At 44.7% G+C, this 21,021-nt stretch overlaps 1 protein-coding gene across 1 annotated transcript in view; it reads right to left on the reverse strand.

The window, feature by feature from the left end:
• Nucleotides 1-793: 793 nt before the first annotated feature.
• Nucleotides 794-21,021, reverse strand: part of nhsl2 (NHS-like 2) — a 58,762-nt gene continuing 38,534 nt past the window's right edge. The window contains exons 2-7 of the mRNA XM_061233485.1: nucleotides 12,271-12,423; nucleotides 8,463-8,599; nucleotides 7,200-7,392; nucleotides 3,353-5,677; nucleotides 2,951-3,095; nucleotides 794-2,602 (exon numbers count right to left, since the gene is read on the reverse strand). Of these exons, the coding sequence (XP_061089469.1) occupies nucleotides 2,293-2,602; nucleotides 2,951-3,095; nucleotides 3,353-5,677; nucleotides 7,200-7,392; nucleotides 8,463-8,599; nucleotides 12,271-12,423 (3,263 nt within the window). The 3' untranslated portion in view covers nucleotides 794-2,292. The remainder of the gene's footprint in view (nucleotides 2,603-2,950; nucleotides 3,096-3,352; nucleotides 5,678-7,199; nucleotides 7,393-8,462; nucleotides 8,600-12,270; nucleotides 12,424-21,021) is intronic.

Genomic DNA, 21,021 nt, shown 5'->3' on the forward strand with positions numbered 1-21,021 from the left:
CTCTACATCATTACTGCTATGTCTACCTCCACTGTAATACATGTACCTGTAAGAGGCTCAATGAATGATGGAGGAACAGTACAGAGTACACAAGAGTAGTAATGACTATAATAATAGTAATCATAATAACAAAACTCTGCATACTCCTAAGAAAGTGCAATACCAAGGCATTTAAAAAAACACAAAGGCATCACGCCAGAGTACAAGGCAAACAAACACTGGTTTTCTTTTTTGTTTCATTCACTAAATATTTAAAACAAGCGTCACTCACTGGTTTTACGTAATAATTTCATGTTTCTTTTTTAAGTCTTTATGAGTTGTCGGATTACCTGAAAGACTGAAATATGTAGAACATCCAGAATCCAATCTGGAGTACGGTCTCTCCAAGTCTCTGTTACATAGTCAAAACAGATCTGAGCCAGTTGGGTTGTTCCGTCTTGAATGAGGGTGGCATTCTGGCTCGATAGCACCAGGACTTTGTCTGTTTTCTGATTGAGAGCCAGATGCAGTCCATCATAGAAGCGCTGTTCAAGGAATGGATGAGGAGAGGCCTATGAGAGCAGTCACCAAGTGCACTCGTGACCCTCCAGGAATGCTGGCCAACTCTCCCTGTGCCAAGCTCTGACAGACCAGCTCCTCCACGAGTCCTCCACAAGAGTTTGAGCCTTCTGTGTTTTCATCAATGTAAATAGTGGTATTCTCTAAATGTACTGTGCATTCCTGTATGGACCCGCCCACATTGCACCACGCTGTGTCACTCCCTTCCCCAAACTCACCCCCCCCACCCCCTCGTTCCATGAATGAAATTAAAACCAAATCTTAGCTGAATGCTGCTGAAGGTCGCATCCTCTTTAGACATTCATTTACATTCACCAGTCCCAGGCCGTCCATCCAGCTTTGATGCATAGTCTTTATGGCAGTAAAGTGACTGCATTGTGGCATAGACACATGTCGCAGGTGATTATGCGGTGAAATAATGATGAAGTATGGACATAACAGTCCATGCCTCATCACTCCAAAACCCAATGCAGTGCAAACGGGGCGGGGGACAGCTTCAGACACCTCGGCCATTTTGTTGACCACAGGACAAGTGTCTTTCTACTACCTGAAACTTCATAGCTCAAGCGTATGTACTATAGGCATGATGCACATCCACACCAAAACTGAAAGGGCCTCCTGAGTGTAAGGAACACCTGAGCGTACAGCAATACAAGACAGCCATGGTCGTTCGAACATGTCTGTAGCGTATCTCCTGCCTCCTCTTGTGTGTGTCACTCCTGTTTCGCCACAACCTCTTCCCGTCCTGTCCAGTCTGATCTCGAGAGTTCAAAGGAGAGCCATACCCTTATCGACCCTTTGATTTTTGGTGAGTTTAGTTCTGTGCAAACTTGTGTGTTACACACATGCTGCACAGTATGTGTCTAGGCAGTGTGGAGATCCTTGGGAACGATTCAAGCTGTCTTGCAGGGCGGTACTCTTTGTTTCTCTTTGATCCCAAGTGTAATGCAGCGAATACCGTGTAGGCAGTTTTAGCAGGCCTGGTTACACCTATATTTGTATTTATATGGATGTATATACTTTTAATATATTTAAGTATGTACTTATGTATAGCTATATACAGGTTAAACATCATCAAAATGTATAATACAAACAAAACGGACAGTCAAACAAAATGCTATATCCAGAAATGTTCCTTATAATGAAAGTGCTTTTTCCAAACGTGAGGGCTACCAGGTCCTGCTTGCTAATATTTGTGGAATGTTTTCGATTACTCATTTGTTTTGTTTTGTTTTTTTTGTAGAGATTCAAATGAGCCTCACACTACGTCTTCAAAAGACACACATTCAGCAAGGTTCTGAATTTTTTAAAACAAAAACGTTAAATGAAGCTGTCACTACTTTGCTTTACATTATTCCATCCGGCTATGTCCAGCATGTACACAGGTACCTCCATGGAATCTGTCTGTGTAAACTGGTGTTCAGCCATGGGCCATTTCCTTCTGTAACCATAGTGACTGCTCCAGGGTGGCTGATTTCCACACAGAACTTTCAGGCATCCTGTGTTCTAATTTCCTGAATAGCAGGCAGCCCCAGCTACATGATACTCCTGGATTCTATTCCCCCTGTTTACGCTGATTTTGACTGTTGCTCCAACAGCAAATAATAATAATAAATGCTTTCTCAAAATCAGGATTCAAAAACACACCCCCACCTTATAGCACGGTGAAGGAAGATGGCTGTAAATAAAAGCCTCACGACGACACAAAAAAAGTCCCAGCATGGAGCAGGGCAGTCAGTGGTCCTGGGGCGGTTTGGGGGTGCCGACAGACTCCGAGTCGGGCTGTGAGAACTCGGTCACTCTGCGAGCCAGCGGGTTTGTGCTCTTCAGGAGCTCCATGGCAGAAACTCGGGCCCCTGTGCTGGGCTTGTGGCCTTTCTTCTGCAGGAGCGCCATGAAGTTCTCATTGCGGGAGCTGGACCTGGGCGTGCTGCCGAGGGTCAGGGTCCTCAGATCACTGCTGCTCTTCACTGGAGAGACCAAGCTCTGCCGGCTGCCAAACGAGTCCGCCACTTCTTTGCGCCCCAGGACTTTGCGCTTTGACCTGGAGAATAAAAGAGACAGGGTACCCCATGAGGAAAAACAAATAGGCAAAAAAAATGTTTCATAAAAGGAGCACTCAAACAAGATTTTGCACGTTGGGACTTAATGTTCCTGACTAGTAATGCTGCCCAGGCTGGAATTGATTTACAGTACAGATAAGACAAACACAGCATGGCATGCCTTTGGTAGAGAATGAGAATGATTTTTCCCAGAATTGACTGAAAGTGTCATTGCAGCACAGTGGCTGCAATGTCTTCAACTGAAAAATTCACAACCTTCACCTCCCACACATCTTGGCCTCCAGGAAATAAAGGGCAGAAAGTCTCTGGTATAGTCTCGTACTCAGTACCTGTGAATGATGGTGAACAGGTCTTCAGTGGTGTGAGGGGTGGGTGGCTGGGGAATGGCATCCTCTTCAGCTTCCTCTGTGATGTGCAAAGCATTCTTCTCACTGACTGAGCTGCTCTCCGCGATGCTTTCATTAAGCAGGGTTTCTGTTGGCACAACCATTATGATTATTTATGATCAATTTCTGACATATCTTGGCTTTTGGATACATTCTTCCACTGGTATTTCTGTTAATAAATAATAATCATTAACCATGCACAGAAATGGAAGAAAAATAGCGTAAACAAATTTATTTTGAGTTTAGGCATTACACAACCATCACTATTAACCATTGCAACCAATGGCAACTTGCAAATGAGTATCTGAGTATTCCTATTCTAGCAGGGGCTTTTGTGTTTCCTACCTATTAAAGGCTCAGAGGTTGGGGCCTTTACATCGGGCTCTTGTTCGGAATCCTTTTCGGCAACTTCATTTGTGGCGACATGGTTTTCTTCATTGACAGTAGCCTCCTCAGATGTAGGAGCACTAACAGGGGATTGTGAGCCACTGTCCAGTGAGATGACTTGCCTGTCTGTCGTTCCGTTGGTATGGATGGCATTGCTAGGCAACATGAGGACATTAGGTTTCTTGGGCACTGGCGGGGGGACCTTGGGGCGCTTCTTATCCAGCTCAGCCAGGCATGAGATGGTCATCCTGCTGGGCAAGGTCTTGCTCTTGTCTTGCCTGTCGGGGCTGCTGGGGGATGGTAATTCATTGTGGTCAACCCCTTGCTGGAGGTCCACAGCTGGCTGCTCCTGCACCTGCTGTTTGGGGGCCTCCTGGGTCACCCCAGGACTGATTGGAGACTGTGCCAGCTTCTTGGGCTTGGGCTTCTTCATCACCTTGTAGATGTTCCCCAACGGCACGGGCCGATCCACTGGGGAGGGCGGAGGGGAGTCCGGGGCAGGCGGAATAGAAGAGGGGTACTTCAGCATTAAGTTGAGGGGCCGTTTTGGCAATGGTGGTTTCACGGCTACCGGAGGCTTGGGTTTCAGCTCGGGACTGACAGGGGGGCTGAGGTCCCTCCCTTGCTCCTCTTCAATGATGTCAGAAGAGCCATCAGGGCTATCATCGGCTTCTGAGCGGCTAACCGAACGCAGGCGGATGTTCCTGAGGTCGGTCTGAGTCACCATAGGCATCACCGACTGGCTCGGACTGAGCTTCTGCACCGGCTTACCAGCAGTGGAGGAGTCAGAGTGCCTTCTGCTGGCTTTGGGCTTGGGTTTGATGGAGGACAGATCCAGGTGGGAAGTCACAGGCAGCTCAAATGACAGACGTGACCTCGCAGTCCTCTCTCCGGGGGAAGTGGCAGGCAGGGAGGACTTCCTCTCTGGAATTTTGGGTCGCATCTTGCAGCCCAGTGATGACGGTCCAGAAATGAGGGAGTTGGGTATGGTGGGGGTTGGAGTCTCAGACTGGCTAGAATAGCCGCTGGAAGGAGACATCAAACCAAGAGGTTTGAAGGGGGAGATTTTGGACTCTGCTTCTACCGAGAGCTGTGAGGGCGAGGTAGCACGGGAGGTGGAGGGAGAATTGAGGGACTCGGTGCTGCCACGTACTTTTATGCACTCAATCACTGTGGTTCCTGTAGCCGTACTAGAGCCCGACAGTGACCTGTAGGGGTCATTGGCCTTCCAGTCATTCAGTTGCCAGTGGCCAGGGTACGACAGCTCCGGCTCTCTGTCTGGACCCTGAGAGTCTGCAACTGTCTGCTCACCAGACATGGCCAGGTCTTGCTCCTCCTGCAGGGGCTTGGAGCTAATGAGGAAGTCTGGCTGGAAGGAGTCATCCAGGTGGTCCCTGGGAATAAACAGGCTCTTGGGCCGGCCGTCACAGAAGTGCCCCTCCGTATAGGAACTGCTGCCGCTAAGGTTCTTCATCAGAGACACACTGCGCACCGGCGGGGGCGGCTTCTTCTTTGGCTTCTTCAGGGAGATGCTGCGAGACCTCATCCGAGGCCGGCCGTCGGGCAAGAAGTCGGCCGCCGTCACGGATACATTGTCGGTGCTGGCGCTACCCTCGGAGCTGCCGCTGGGGTAGAGGAGGGCGTAGCTCTCGCCCTCCCGAGGCGGCTCCGTGCTGCAGACAATGTCGGCCGAGCAGAAGGAGCCAGAATCGGTCGGTGTGGAGAGGGAGCGCTCCCGGAACTTGAAGACGTTGGCCCGTGTGTACCTCTTCTCCCGCTCTCCGGGGCTTGCTGTGTCGCCTTCCATCTCAATCCTCTTCCCCACACAGGTGGCGGCAGTGGCAGCTGCAGCGTGCTGGGCTCTGGCAGATGGCTCCATTGATATGGAGGTGAAGGAGCTGGAATGCGACCCTGAGCTCATGGACAGCCCTGAACTGCCCTGGGAGGGGCAGGCGAGCATGCCGGCCTCGTGTTGTGATGAAGGCGTTTTGGCGACAGGGCTGGGTGCCAGCACGTAATTGAAGGAGTTGTTCCACGACGGGGAGAAGGTGGAGCCCTTGGGCCCATTCCAGGATGGACTGGGGCACATCAGCGTGGCTTGCTCCATCGTGCCCGAGGAACTCTCAGGTGACTGAGGCAGACTTTGGTCCAAGTTACTGCTGGCTTTTCTCAGCGGTAAGTGGTGACTCAGAGATTCAGAAGACGGTGTTAGAAGTCTTGGGTGCGAGGCTCCAGGGGAACAGGTGCCTTCAATCAGGTCAACAGCCAGAATTTTCCCATCATCTGAGTGAGCACAAGCAGACTCAAATCAATCATGAAGCCCAGTGAAGATACACTCATCTGACTATGCTGAACACACATTCATGTCAACAAGTCCTGGTAAATGAACATGGTATTTGAGATACCTTTGGTGCGAATACCAAAGTGGACATACTGTACCGATATATACGTATATTTTACCCATTCTATTCAGTACTCATTACTCCCAATATGTCAGTGCTGGTCAAAGTAGAACTATAAATGTATACTGGGTAAAGGTGGAATTAAATTAAACCTTGGCCTTTTAGGGAGTTCCTGTCTGAGCTATGGAGTCACCTTGATGTTGTGGTATGACGTCAGGGCCTCCAATCAGGCTCCGCCTCCTCCTGTAGGCAGTCTTTGGGTTGACTGCAGTCTCAATGTTAAATAGGGACTGGAGCACACAGGCATGCTTATCAAAGCTCTGTCCTGAATTGAGACACGAGATATTTCTAAATCCATTGGCATTATCTTCGTACCTCTGGGTTTAGGGAAAAGCTATAGCTTGCATGAGGATGGTGGGTTAGTTGTTAAATTTGGGGTGTGGCCTCATGAACAAAATCAGATATAAGAATGAGGCAGAGCGACTGCAGGAAACATGACTGCTTCCACTGATTATGGCCATTTTATACCTCTTCTAATCCATGGTGCTGATTGTGTTTTAAATTGCCATTTTAATTTCTTAATATTCCTTGCATGACTCATCTCCTAAAAAGCACAAGGAATCTACAATGTGAATCCATTTTAAAACATGCACAAGTGTTTTACACTACATTGTATGGCATTGCAACAACATGGTGCATTCACTGTGCACTAATATTCCCAATGTGTTTTGGTATGTAATTGCCGCAAAGAAAAATAAGTGAATCAGCTTCCTGCCTTTGGAGACTCATTACATGTCTGTGTATGCGCCTGCTTCATTCATGAAAAGAGTGAGGGAAGGGGAGAAAAATATCCCCCTGTCTAACTGCAGCCTCCCTCTGTCCTCGCCTGACAAAGGAAGAGCTAGGGGTTGCCATGGCAACAACTACCTGTTCATCATTGGTCGCAACCAGGGAGCAGAACGACACTTCCTGAGAACCAGGCCCCAGGAAGACCATGGCAGTATTGATTCTGTTTGTGTACTTGACCTACTGTACTATACAATGTAAAGGGGAAGAGAAGGGCAAGACAGAAGTACTGGATGAAGGAAAAAGACAGGGCAGCTTCGTGAAACGGTGAGAGAATTGGTGGCAGAAAATAAACAAGAAAAGAAACTTGGAGGAAAGAGAAATGGAATGGTACAAATAGAACCTAGAAATCACATGAAAGAGAATAAAGAGAGGTACACATTGCACAAGATTATCAAGGAAACAAGAGGCAGAAAAAAGATGAGTGCACTACAACAGAGACATAGATAAAAGAGATGAAAGGTTGAGCTTAGAAATAACAAATATAGTCTTGAAAGCCTCAGCAAAGAGACAAGAGCAAAAAAAACCCTGGCACTAAAGAGGTAGTTATGGCGTACCTGTTACATCGATGGGCACCAGGTGCGCTGGGGTGTGGCGACCCAGGTACCAGCGGGGTTTCTCTGCAACAGGTGGTCCCGCTGAGGAGCTCCAGCCCAGTAGGGGGCGCTCTGACCCACTGCCTGATGATGAATCCTCGGCCCTGATCCCTACTGATGTGTTCTCATCCTCACACACCTGCTTGCAAGCTGGCTGTGGATGGGAACATCAATTTAACAGTTAAGTTGAAGCAGATAAGGTGGAATATAAAACAAGCCATATAGTATGTATTGGCATGTAATTCTAAGAACATAAAACATAATATTGCATCATGTCAAAAACAAGGTGTTCAGCCTCTCTTTTTATCATTCATTTACCAAATGCTCTCATCAAGAGGGATTTACTATGCAAGAGATCATAAGGACATCGACCAGATGTATACAAGCAATGGTGAAAACCTGGTTATCAACATTCCCAGACCAACAAGTGTTTATGCAACATCACAAAAGCAGCTTTTCTATAGTGTAGTACTATAGTTAACTATAGAAACTAAGCAGCAAAATACAAATTCACAGTTCATACAGATTACAGCCATAACAAGACCTAAAAACTGAACAAAGTTAAACTATGAAAGTGGCATAACATGAATTAATCTATGCTCAGTTTCTATCTCAGTTTCTATCTTATATAATATTTAATTGTATTTACTGTTATTCTCGAGAAGTATACATTATTAAAACTGCATCAGAAATTGTTATATTTAATACAGTATTTAACACCCTGTCATTTTATTTATTTTACACATTATTAAAATTTTAACACTGGGCTTAAACTGCCAAATGTTTCACTTTGACTAGTTCTTGAATTATGTCATATTTTCATGGGTATAAGCAAACTTCATGATCACAGTTTTCTAAAAACAATAGCACACCATTTGAGACCAATGCAAAATCCAACAATTAAAAGTTGTATTTTAGTTAGTCTTCACCATATTGTTGCTTTTGACTACCAAGAATACATGTAAATAGGACTACAGACTGGCCAAAGACAGACAGGCCAAATAGTTCCATTTAAATTCAAGGATAACTAAAGGAGCAAGGACCCTTCATTTGCATTTCAGCTGTTTATTATTCATGATTGTCAAATGATTGTGGTGTGAAAAGAGTTTCCAACCCACTGAGTACAATGGGATAGCCTGCAAAACACAAAGTTAGGAACAACAGAAAAAAACTGAAAAAAAGTTTGCACAAATCGGAAAGCAGAAGAATGAAGTTAACATTCACCAGGAAGACAAACTCCGGTCTCTTGTTGTTGGCTGCAATGGGAGATCTGCTCTGCGAAGTGTCCTCTGAACCCGGTGAAGAAGGCTGTCGAAATGTCTGTCCTGTGACTTTTTGGTCATAGAGCTGCTCCTCAAAGTCTTCTCAGCACATGGAGGACACAAAAGCAGAGCCTAATGAGGGAACGCAGAGAAACTGGTGTCCACCTCCATCCTGTCTTCCTTTTATCTGCCTCTCTTCAGTATCTAGTGTCTAGTCTGTCCAATCTCCCTCCATTTCAGTATGGAAACTTGCAGGGCTGCCCCCAGGCCCCTGTAAACAATCTGATTAACATTTCACTCCTCACACCCCCAGAGAAAACTCCCCCATCCCTCCAGCCATTCCACCCCCACACTTACCCCCAATTCCCCCACTTCCACCCCCACCGTGTGCCCTCACATGCCTCTCACTCCCTCAGACAGTTCAGGGAGAAATGAACTTGCTCTCTGGAAAAATATGGATGCCTGGCTCCTAGTGCCAGGTTGCCTAGCAATGTTGGGCGCTCGGAGACAATGGCAAACCACTTGAGTCAACAAAAGCCTCTAGCAAAGCCCCAGGTTACTTTGAGAGGACCTGTCTCTTGTACTGGGCTGGGACAAAATGCGATGTCTTTTGACTGGGTTGCATTTGTTTGCCTTTGGAAGATGGGGTGGAGCTACGCAGTGTGCAGGCTGTTTTAGTTTGGCAAAGTGTGTGAAATATTTTGACACCAGTAAAACCCTTTGGCATCCATCTGATGTTATATATTTGGACAGCTAGTAAATCATTACATAGCAGCAGCAGTGATTGTTCTTTCCTTATAAGAAAATAATATGTGTTAATTCCTGATTTCAATTCAATCAATGTAAATTCAATCACTTTAAGGTCTATGGGCAGAGCCAATATTACAAAATACAGGAAATCCTCTCTGCAATATTATGCAGTACGTACATGATGTATTTATCTACTTCTTTCCAAATACCCTTAACTCGCTTCATGTTGGTGCCAATAAGATGTCAGTAAATTGGCCCATATAGGGAAAGAACAAAAATGTAACTGAATGCATAACATGTCTAAATAACATTCTAGCACACATTTTGCTTGTATAACATGATTTATTTTGTATTATAGATATGTTTATCAGTATAGCTATCCCTGTTCACCTCCAGACTATAATTCCAGTGGAAACTCATTTAAGCTATTTTAATTAACATTGCCCACTGAATGGGAGCACACTTGAATCAAAGAACTTGAATCTCAAATGCAGACCTTAAGTGCAACGGTAGAGTTGGATTAGCCATGCACACTTCCTCTGAACTTCAGCAGCTTGCAGTAACAGACACACACATTGCACACATAGGTAGAAAAGAAAAGAAAAACTCACAAGTGCTCACAAATGCAAGTAAAACAGGTCCTCTGAGAGATGGTGGAGCAGGTTTGTGAAAGACAGAAAGAGAGAGAGTCCGGTGGAGGTGAGCTGTGTTGTGTTAAGGTATTCCACCAAACCGTCAGTGACTGCCACTCTCCTGACCCAGCAAGACAAGACATGAGCCCTGTCAGTGGAGCACTAATGAGACACAAACAAATCTGCACCAATCAGCCCCTCGTCCCAACAAGCTGCTAGCCGACATGGCTGCGTTCATGCGGTAATAACACCCCGCCAGCACTGCCCTTTCATTAATACGCACTAAAGCGCCTAACAAGACGCACCCCCAGCCTGCTAAAATGGGTCATCTTTTCTTGTCCTCCAGAGTAGGAATGGGGGGGGAAACAATAGCCCTTTTTTTTTTTTGCTGGTCAGGGCTGTTTGGATTTTGCTCTCTCTGCAATATTTGAGACGTGAACAGCACTATTTATAAACATTTGACAAATAAGTCTCACGCTTTTTCATGGTTGCTACTGCCCACCTGCCCGGTCCAGACAAGCAGGCTCATTCAGCGAGCGTCCGGGTTTCTCAGAACGCTTGCGTCGCGATGCCAAAATGGGAGAACATTTGCGCCGTTTTATTCCACGGCATAGCTCAGATACTTGACCTTTTAAACCAGCCAGCTCCTTTGCAGAGTTGTCTACAGATTGCAGGCGTGTCATCTCGAATCCAGAGAAGGCCGTTGGGAACTGACTTCACCGGGCGGTCGGCCGCCCCACCCCTTCCACGAGCGCTTGGGAGGCACTGTCTGTGCTTTACAGAGGCCCCCAGGGCGCCTTCTACACAAAGCGTGCTGGCTTCAGCGGATGCTGCCCCTCTGGCCATTACCAATGCTAGCAGATAAGAGCACTCAAGAGAGACGTGCAGGGCGTGTGCACCTGGGTAGAAGTAACCCCTTAAAAGCAGCTTCAGAGAACTCATGGGCAGATGTTTTTCACACTTTATCCGCCCACCCTTGTGACGGGACAGCCATCCGGGTACGGCGAGATGAAAGACTTTGTCATCAAAATCTGACGGGACACCGAGTGATCAGTCGACAAGCGTGAAAATCGAAAGCGATAGTTTTTTTTGTTTCATTTCATTTGGTGTCATCTCCCCCTCTTTGTTTAAAGTATGTCTTTCCTCCTCTCCTTTTCACCTGTCATATCACAGACTGGGTCCACACGCACTTATAGCAGGTTATGTGCACTGCAGCATCACATGTACGCGAACGCACAGCAGGTGCTACGGACCGATGCACCTCTCCGCCAACGACTGTGCAGGGGTCAGACGACGTTACAACTGCGCGTGGAGCCCACGCACTGCTCTCCTACAACCTCTCTCCTGCATTCAGAACACCTCCTTTCAACACCAATCTGTAAACAGACCGATTCGAGCCAAAGAGAAGGAGGAACACGAGTGAACAAACCTATCCGTAAAAATTCTATGCGATTTCACTGCCCATCTCCAAAATCTGAATCTGGATAAAGTCGAACATTAACAACATAAACGTGTTTTGCAGCTGCGATGGGTTGAAGTAGGCAGCAGGTAATGTAGAAGGCGCTGAATGAATCAGGTAATCGAGCTCAACATTCCTGTTAGACACAGGAGCAGCACTGTACTTACTATGCACATACACCCTCACGGATACATACACAAAACTGCAATGAAAAACGATCGGCTCTGCCGATGAAAGCTCGGTAAGTCTCGTCGAGACACAGGGCAGTAAAATTTACAACACCAAACCCACAGCACAGCTCGCATGCACGGACAGGCATTCCAAATGCTCCGTGCTTTCGCCGATCGGCACAGTGAGGAGGGAGAGCGAGGGAGCAGAGAGAAATTCAGCCAGAACACACAAGTAGAGGTGCTCTATGAAGCATCTGCATTCATTCATTCAGTCAATGATGTATTCATTCATTCACTCACGTGCACGGGAAAATAAATACACGCACGGGGAACGGAGGGGTGAATGAATAAATACAGAGGTCCTTCAAAAACCATTTGAAATGCCAGTCAAAATAAATCAAACGGATGAGAGGGAAGGGCAGGCACAGGGTAAACTGAGAGAGAAAAAGAGGGAGGAGGGAAAAGAGATAAAAATCTGAAGGTAAAAGAGGCAATCCCCGCATGTCTCCCGGACGACAGGAGGAAACAGACGAGAGGAATGAAGACAGGGAACATCCATTAACAGTGTGTGTACATATACATATAAACACACACACATATGTGCGCGCACACTCGTGTATATACACACACTCGCGCGCACGAATACACATGCTCGCACTAACACGCACGCATATACATCGCTGGTCGGAGAGCAAAATAAAATGGATGAAGGGGAAGGAGACCTGGGAAAGCATCCCGGACCCCGGTGTCCGCCCCTACCTTGCAGCAGGCTCTGGAGATTGAGCTGCGCCTCCTGATGCAGCTCCTGCACGCACTCCGGCCTACTCCACGAGCCGAACACATTCACATGCTGTTGCCATGACGATCGGAAGTGGGCCGTTCGCTTGTTCTCCGAGTCCAAGTTGGTGGTGGCTGGGAAAGGAGGGGGGGAGAGAGAGAGAGAGAGGGAGAGAGGGAGAGAGAGAGGGAGGGAGGAGAGAGAGGGAGGCAGAGAGAGGGGAAGAGAGAGGGAGAATGAGAGAGAGGGAGAGAGAGTGAGAGAGAGAGGGAGCGGGAGAGAGAGAGGGAGGGAAAGGGAAAGAGGGAGAGAGAGAGAGGGAGGGAGGGAGACAGAGGGAGGGAGAGAGAGGGGAAGAGAGAGGGAGAAGAAAGACAGAGAGGGAGAGAGATACATAAATATAAATATGTGAAATTTGCATAACTAATACCAGGAGACGGCTGTTAGATAATGCACAATTGTAGGGGGAAGTACCACAGAAATGGTAGGATGTACTTGCCTTCGAAATAAATGTCCAAGTAGTTTGCTAATCACAGAACAAAAATAATCCAGATAATCACAAGTACAGTAAGAGTTTAATAAATAGAGGTGTGATATGTTCGTCAGGCTCTGAGTAACACGTGCAGCTGTACGTGGTGACTGTGTGTGGTGGGAAAAGTCCATCCAATCAGACTGCAGAGAGGAGGATTTCTGTAACTACAGAGAAATGCATGGCTCAAAGCCTACAGCCAGTGTTCCATTCTGTTCAAATCCCCACCGCTATTTCACAACACTAACCCTAACCAGATCCACATCATGTATTAGGGCACACTGTCACGATGTTCCATTCGCTGCAATAGTAAGGGCTGAAATATGTTGCTCGGCAGAATGATGCTATATAGGCTTTACAAAATAAGAAAAATATCTTCACAATGTTTTTTCTATAATTCCTGACACACATATTATGATTCTACAGATTAAAAGTATCTGTAGAAGTCATAACTGCAGCTGTGAACAGCAGGAGACACTCTCTTTGAAATGTCTATAGAGTCCAGCAATGCAGAATACTTTTGAAATTATCTGCAGATTCACAGGTGTGAATTTGGTTGTGTATCCGAATGTATTACTGTATTGAACGCAATTATCCCGATTACAAAGACAGCGCATCTTGAAGGCAGGTAGTTCCAATTAAAAATAGCCGAAACATTTCTGCCTGCATGCTGAAAGGGCATCATCACTGAACAATGGCACTCTGTAACTCCCAGATCATCTCTGCAGTGGTGGCACTCAATGCCATTCCCCCAGTGTAAAACGCCTGGTCTATCCGCCCTGACATCTCCGACTCGGCTGCGGCCCGAGTTCCCTCATACTACAGTACACTTGCCTGCAACTGTCAAGGATTGTGATTTGTGAGACTTAATCAGGCCTCGAAAGAAATAAAGCTGAATTGAGTCAGTTCGTACTGACAGTACTGCCGCTGCTGTCCTTTTCTCCCACTACTGCCTCTGGTGGCAAGTCTCTGTCAGTGCACATTATTCGGTCAGTCAGTCAGTCAGTCAGTCAGTCAGTAGGTCAGTTAGTGAGCGAGTGAGACACGTGGCCACTTCTGCGGCTGTTCCTGCCAGTCACAGAAACTTCAAAGAGATGCAGCAGAAATTCATGTCAGCCTGTAACAGAGAGTCTTTTCACCAGGGGTAAGTGTTTACAGTAATAAACTAAATCTAAAAAAGCCACAAAAGTGAGCCCCTGAGTGTACTTATTCACAGCTTCAGCACCATCTCTCAGGAGAGGAGTTATTGTGCTTTTCCTTCCTCTGACGTACTTCCTTCCTCCGACTGAGGAAGAAAAACAAGCCAGGCTGCTGCAGTGTGGGGCACTCAGACCGGCGATGGATGGAGACTCAGTTACTATGCAGGGTAGTGTCTGTCCCCTGAGTTCCCACGCCTCTGTGGGGTGATCGTATGCACTGACATCACCTCCACCTTCTGAGACCACACACCCGAGGTGCCGCTAAAGTCATGCCAGGGGAAAGCTACCACTTCATTATAAACTGGAGAGAATGATAGGTCTTACATATTGGTGTATATTGCAGGACACCTTACATGTTTTCAATTTATTAATCAAAGCAAATGGGGAGGGGCCTGTCTTTGCTCAAGTGAGATTTTCACAAGGTGACAAACACACAGTGTTTTCAGAATGGATTCACATTTAACAGGGTCAAAACAGTGTGAGCGAAATTCAACACAGCCTGCATTGTGGTTGCCAGATAAGAGACTACACACAAGCCTATTACATCATGCAGCATTGTTTTATGTGAGTAATACATTAAACCGGTAAGTAAGCATTTATGGTGCCTGTGAGGAGGTGTAATGTACTGCACGTTGTGATTTTCACAGCACAATTGTTACAATGTATATATATTCAATAATGAAGCTGGGAAGTTCTCACCAGCTTGAAAGTGCCTTTGTGCAACTCAAAAGTTTAAAAAGACTCCAGAGAGAGTGCAGTAGTCAGGGTGACACAGATCAAAATAAATATTAGCTATTAACCTTGTGTTTACTGTGTCCCATAACACAGAGTAAGGCATGGGTAAGCAGAGGACAGGTACAATATATAGTATGCCATTTAAAAGGCTGTTACTCTGTCGGACAGAATCGAGTGACACAGAAACTGCACTATGGATCGTTTGGGGAATGCATCATTTTAAGAGCCTGACTTCATTGCAAAAGGGATAGTTGCACATTTTGGGAAACTTTTGGTCATCTTACCCATAGTTTGATTGATACCCATTTCATCGCTGTGAGTCCAGTACAAAAATATTAGACGATATCTACAGGCTGCATGCTAACTGTGCTACCTCTATGAACGGCTGCAGATGGAAGCAACATTAGCTTCGTGGAAATACAAGCATGAGTTGGGCGTTGCCAGATATGCACGCCACTGACTATAACCTTCCTCCGCCACTGACACTCCCACAGCAGCCTATAGTACTGCATGCCAAGTAACCCGAAACTCACGCTTTATACAGTGCTGTAAAGCTACGCATTACTGTGTCCAGATGAAGGATGCATGGTTAGAGTGTAAGTCAGATTTTATTTCCATCACTAATTAGCAAAGCCAACATTGCTTTCATCTGCAGCCATTCATAGAGTTAGCACAGTTAGCATGCAGCCTGTTGATATTGTTAAACAATTTTGGACTGAATACACTGGGATGAAACTGGTAACTATTGTGCCATCTAACTATCCTAAAAGATAATTCTTTAGATAGCTAAACATTTCCAGCTGTCCCTTTAAAGGCAACCCTTTGTCAGATCGGCTCTGATGTAACTCACTTTGTTTTCCCATCAACCTCACTGTTCCTAAGATTGGACAGAAGACATCCATTTGGAGTTTGGAGTACTGAGAAGACAGATAAAATCTAGTACTCCATGAGCATATGTTCATTCCAATTCCCATTGTGCTGAAAATACATGATTTTTCAGGATGTAAATGTAATGTAATATAATTAGATAAAAATGAGCTCACTCCTTTTTTAAACAGAGAAAAACTAAAATATATGAGCTACCTGAGTATTAAAGGGGACTAAATCATGCCACATTACTAGGATTCTCATAGACTACCCTCTCCAATGCTATAGCTCTTCCTCTACCACCCCCAACACTGGAGATGTGTCCAACAGTAGACCTTCCACCAAATTAATCAAATGCATTACATCCTATTAGCAGTCTGATTAATTAACCCAAAATGGCTTTGTGTCAGCTCCAAGACTTAATTAACCCCACTCTAAAGTGCTCTTCAAAACCAAATCTTATGGAACACACAGCACAGCATGCATGCCAGAGTAATCCACAAAGGTCCTTTTGGGGAGCAACTGTGTGATGGGATGGCAATGGCAGCCATTCCAGGTGTGTGGTCCACAAGAGAACATAGCTGGCTAATTTCAGACAATATTGAGATGACATTACAATATGTATCGTTTACTAGATGTCTGCAGCCAGGGTAATTGACATGCTACAGATGACACTGTTACATATTTATACATTTTTAAGGTTAAAGGTCTTGCTCAAGTGAGTAACAGCAGTGCCTCACATTTGAGACAAACTTTAAGCTGATTACAAATCCAGCCACTTTACCTCTACCTCATAATTATCACCAACATACCGACATTCATTGGACTTCAGGTGTGGTGAAAATCCAACTAAACAGGGATTTTCTTTCTTATGGATATTTATTTCCCTGGGCTGGTTAAATCTTGTGAACAGCACTACAACTGACTGATTTAATTTCAAATGGTTAAAATTGCCATTTTGCCCATCAATCTACACTCAATAATGCATAATGACAAAGTGAAAACAGGTTTTTAGAAATTTCATTAAAAATCTAAAATTTAAATCTTTTATATCCATAAGTATTCAGACCCTTTTCTGAGGCACCAGGAATTATGGCAAGGTACATCCTGTTTGATTTAATTATCCTTGAGATGTGTCTAGAACTTGATTAGAGTCCACCTGTGGCACGTACCTGTGTATATAAGGTCCCACCACTCACACTGCATGCAAGTCATGAAGTCCAGGAAACTCTCTGTAGGCATTTGTAATAAAACTGTGGTGAGGCATAGATTAGGGCAAGTGTATAAAACCATTTCTAAAGCTTTGAGTGCTCCCAGGAGCACAGTGTCCTCAATAACTGTCAAAATGGAAGACGTTTGGAACCACCAAGACTCTTCCTAGAGTTTGCCGTCCAGCCAAACTGAGTAACTGAGTAAGAAGGGCGTTAGTCAGGGAAGTTCACTCTAACAGAGCTTTGGAACTCATCTGCAGAGATGGGAGAACCTGCCGGAAGGACAAGCACCTTAGCAGCACTCCATCAGGCATATGCCCTCTTGTACTTTGAAAGCATGAGGAAAAATATTCTCTGGTCTGAGGAGACAAAGATTTAACTCTGAGCTGAATTCCAAGCACTGTGTCAAGTGAACACCAGGCACTGCTCATCACCTGGCTAATACCATCCCTACAGTGAGGCATGGTGGTGGCAGCATCATGCTCTGGTGGTGCTTCTCAGTGGCAGGGACTGGGAGACTGATCAGAATTGAAGGAAGGTCCTTGAAGAAAACCTGCTGGAGAGCGCATGTGACCTCAAGCTGGGGCGACGATTCACCTTTCAGCATTACAGTGACCCGAAGCATACAGAAAGTACACCGCTGGAATGGCTTCGGGACAAGTCTCTGACTGTCCTTGAGTGGCCCAGCCAAAGCCCAGACTTAAACCCCATAGAACATAGAACATCTGTGGAAAGACCTGAAGATGGCAGTTCACAGATGCTTCACAATCTGATGAAACCTAAGAAGATCTCCCAAGGAGAATAGGAGTGCAAAGCTTGTAGAGACTTGAAGCTATAATTGCTGCCAAAGGGGCTTCTGCTGAAGCACTGAATTAAGGGTCTGAATACTTCTGTAAATGAGAGATTTTTAAAAAATTTGCAAAGAATTCTAAAAACATGTTTTTACTTTGTCATTATGGGTTATTGAGTGTAAACTACAAATTGTATCCAAAAGTGAAGGGGTCTGAATATGTTCTGATGCCACTGTACATCATTCCCCTTGATCGTGTTGTCCTACAAAATATTTCATACCTGAGGAAAAAGCAACATACTGAAAATATTACATTTGATCATATATTTATTTGAAGTGCATGTCTAGTGTATAGAGTATATATTTACTTAAAGCCACTCAAGACTGAGTACAGTCTAATGGGCATAACAGCACTGTCAGACTAGGAATTCCATCCTGCAGCCTTTCAGTAATTAGGAGTCCAAATTCTTAATCTCAACAATGCCGACAGGAACACTGAAAACAAAAGAGGTGAGGCCAAGGGCTATTTTGTTTGCTTACTTATAAAAGGGAACTTTGTCCTTGACTGCATAGACACAGCCAGTGGAGTGAAGTTTCTGACCTTGTACTTAATGTGAACCAATCAAGCCAAATCAAAGGGGTTCATTTTGCTTTGTAAAATGGGAAATAATATTTGTGAGTAGAAGTGAATTAAGAATGCTTTGCAGACTCATTGTAAAGTGTCCTTTAGCAGCTTCAGTAGTTTTCTTCAAGCAAGCACAGATATCTATTTGAAACAAATTATTATTGAGCTATGCTTGACTTCTAATTACATAACATGTAGTGCTAATTTAACAGCAATTTAACTGCAAGCAATTATGTACACGTCTCTGTCACATGCTCTGAGCTGTTTGAGAGGGGTGAGGAACAGTGGTCATGTGATGTTCCTGTAGATGACAGGGGTCAGCCATACCCGCTAAAATGAAACTAAAACAGATCATTTTGAAGGATGCAGAGCCAACACGGTGTGCCAAGTCAGGAGGGGCATGACATAACGTTTGTATCTTTTTGAACACACAGACTCACCCAGTTTCTGAAAGAGAAGGTGACACTGTGTGCCTGCACAGGTAGGCAAACTGTTGTATGTGTGTGTTTCCTTTCTCCAGTTTATTACATTACATTACAATATTTTAGCTGATGTTTTAATTCAGTCTGACTTTCCCTCTATGTCCTTTTATGAAGTTTTTGTTTACAGAATGGCTCCACAACAACTATTTCTTACTCCAGCTCAACTTTATCACAACAAAAGAAGCTTGCGTGCTTTTTTGTTCCAGTAGGTCGATAGACTGTGAATTTTCTATCTGAAGCAATGGACTAACCTGTAGTTACTCTTTCTCCAATTCATTACATGACATTACATTCATTTAGCAAAAGCTCTTATCCAGAACAATTTACAATACGGGAGGAACATAAGTGCATTCGCCTGATTAATATGAACAATAGAGCCAGATCTGACAAACAGCATTCCCAGGGCAGGGAATATAAAGATGCAACACTAAAGCACTAATGCAAGTTTACTGTGCGAAAGTATATATTCTAAATACAAACAGACTGCAGCGCTGAGAAGAGAATCACAAAACCATAAAAATATAACCAATAACCATAAAAACACCATAACCTGAATTAGAACAAAAATGTATCAGTGTTATGGGGAACGGATGGGAGGAAAAGCACTGTAGAAGAGGCTCTTCAGTCTGCGTCACATGATAGACCATGATTCTGATATAATGACCGCTTTAAGAATTTCTCACCCTCACTGTGGGTCCAGTACAAACAGGCATCGTGACAGGGAGAAGTGACCACGCAGGAAGTGGGCAGCCCATTGTTTTGAGCTCGAGGAACAGAGAGAGGTGGCCAGGGTGTGCGGCAGGAATATTAGAAGAATGGTGGTGCTGTTCCATTCAATTTCCTGTAGGCTAGAGCCAAGGTCTTAAACTTGATGTGAGCTGTAGCAGGTAGGCAGTGAGGATGGGTGTGACATGAGACATGGGAAGGTACTAAACAAGTTGTGTGGCTGCATTCTGTATTAGCTGCAGACTTGGGTCAAATGCCTAATTGTTTTGGATTCACATACTTTTCTACCTTTTACTGAGCACTTCTGGTGTATTGGAACCTATGAAATACTCTCAAAAAGTGCAAACCTCACCTTCTGGTTCAGTTGCACTCAGCAAGATCAATCAATGAAAACAATCATGTATTTGACCCAGGTCTGATTAGCTGTGGGGGTTTACTGGTGTAAGCAGGGATACCAGCGAGAAATTTCAATAATCCAGGGCCTGTTCTAGGAACAGTCTTATATGGAGAGAGTAGGAGGGTTGGTCATCGCATCAGACTCATCACATCACACTCACATAAATACAACAACTCAAGTGCCACCATGGTTAAAAATAGGAGTATCGTCAAGGCAACAGTATTTAAGAAATTGTGTGGCTGCCAGCTCGTGAAGCGATTGGAACTAGCCAATATTATGTGCCACATTCATCTTGACAATGCTCTCTGTAGTTGGAGAAAGAGCAGCGAGACAGCTCATACTTAGGCAGCGTGACTGATTTTTGGTTTTTGATGACAGCATGGGCTAATGTGTCAAACTCAGCGAGCAGAAAATAGGATGTACACATATGATCCAATCAAATGCAATTGCTTTGTCCTTTCATGCAGGGGTCTACAGTGATTCCATTTCAGGGCATTTTCAACTGAAAATTGATGTTTGTGAACTGCAAAAATAATTTTGGCGCATTGGGATGCATTAGTGTGCTCCTACATTTTTCAACTTACAAGCATATGTGCTCCATGGAAAACATCTCATGAAGTTTTATAAGCATTTCTTACCTTATTGTTTTCTCCAAGTCCAACTTTATCAACAAAGGAAGAATGTTTTTTGTTCCACCGGATTAAGAGATTGTGAATTCAACTGAGATAAATGGCTATATGAAGGAATGGACAGAGCAGAATATTTATTTTGCTTTTAAAATGGAGATTGTATGAACAAATATATTGTGCAGTCATTGCTACCTATTTTATTATAAAATCAAAATCCCAGCTCAGCTCATGTTTTTCTCCAGTAAACACACCACGACACCATGCATTCCTTCCAGCACAGCATGGCTCTGTCCCTTTACTCTCTGCACTGATCCTGTTTGGCTTTTTCAGCTATACCTATTTAGAAAAACACAGCCAGAAGTGGAGGGATATGGTCATTATGACTTGGGAGATGATGGTCTAAAGTCTGATATTCACAAAGCTTTAATATAGATGGTCTTCAAACATGCTATGTAAATAAATTACTTTGTATATGCCTGCCGTTTTAAACCCACACTACAATACTGACTTTATCCAGCTGCCCACATCTGTCCCTTTGTGGC

The sequence above is a fragment of the Conger conger genome, chromosome 3 (genome assembly GCF_963514075.1).
Source record: "Conger conger chromosome 3, fConCon1.1, whole genome shotgun sequence".
NCBI classification, from domain to species: Eukaryota; Metazoa; Chordata; class Actinopteri; order Anguilliformes; family Congridae; genus Conger; species Conger conger.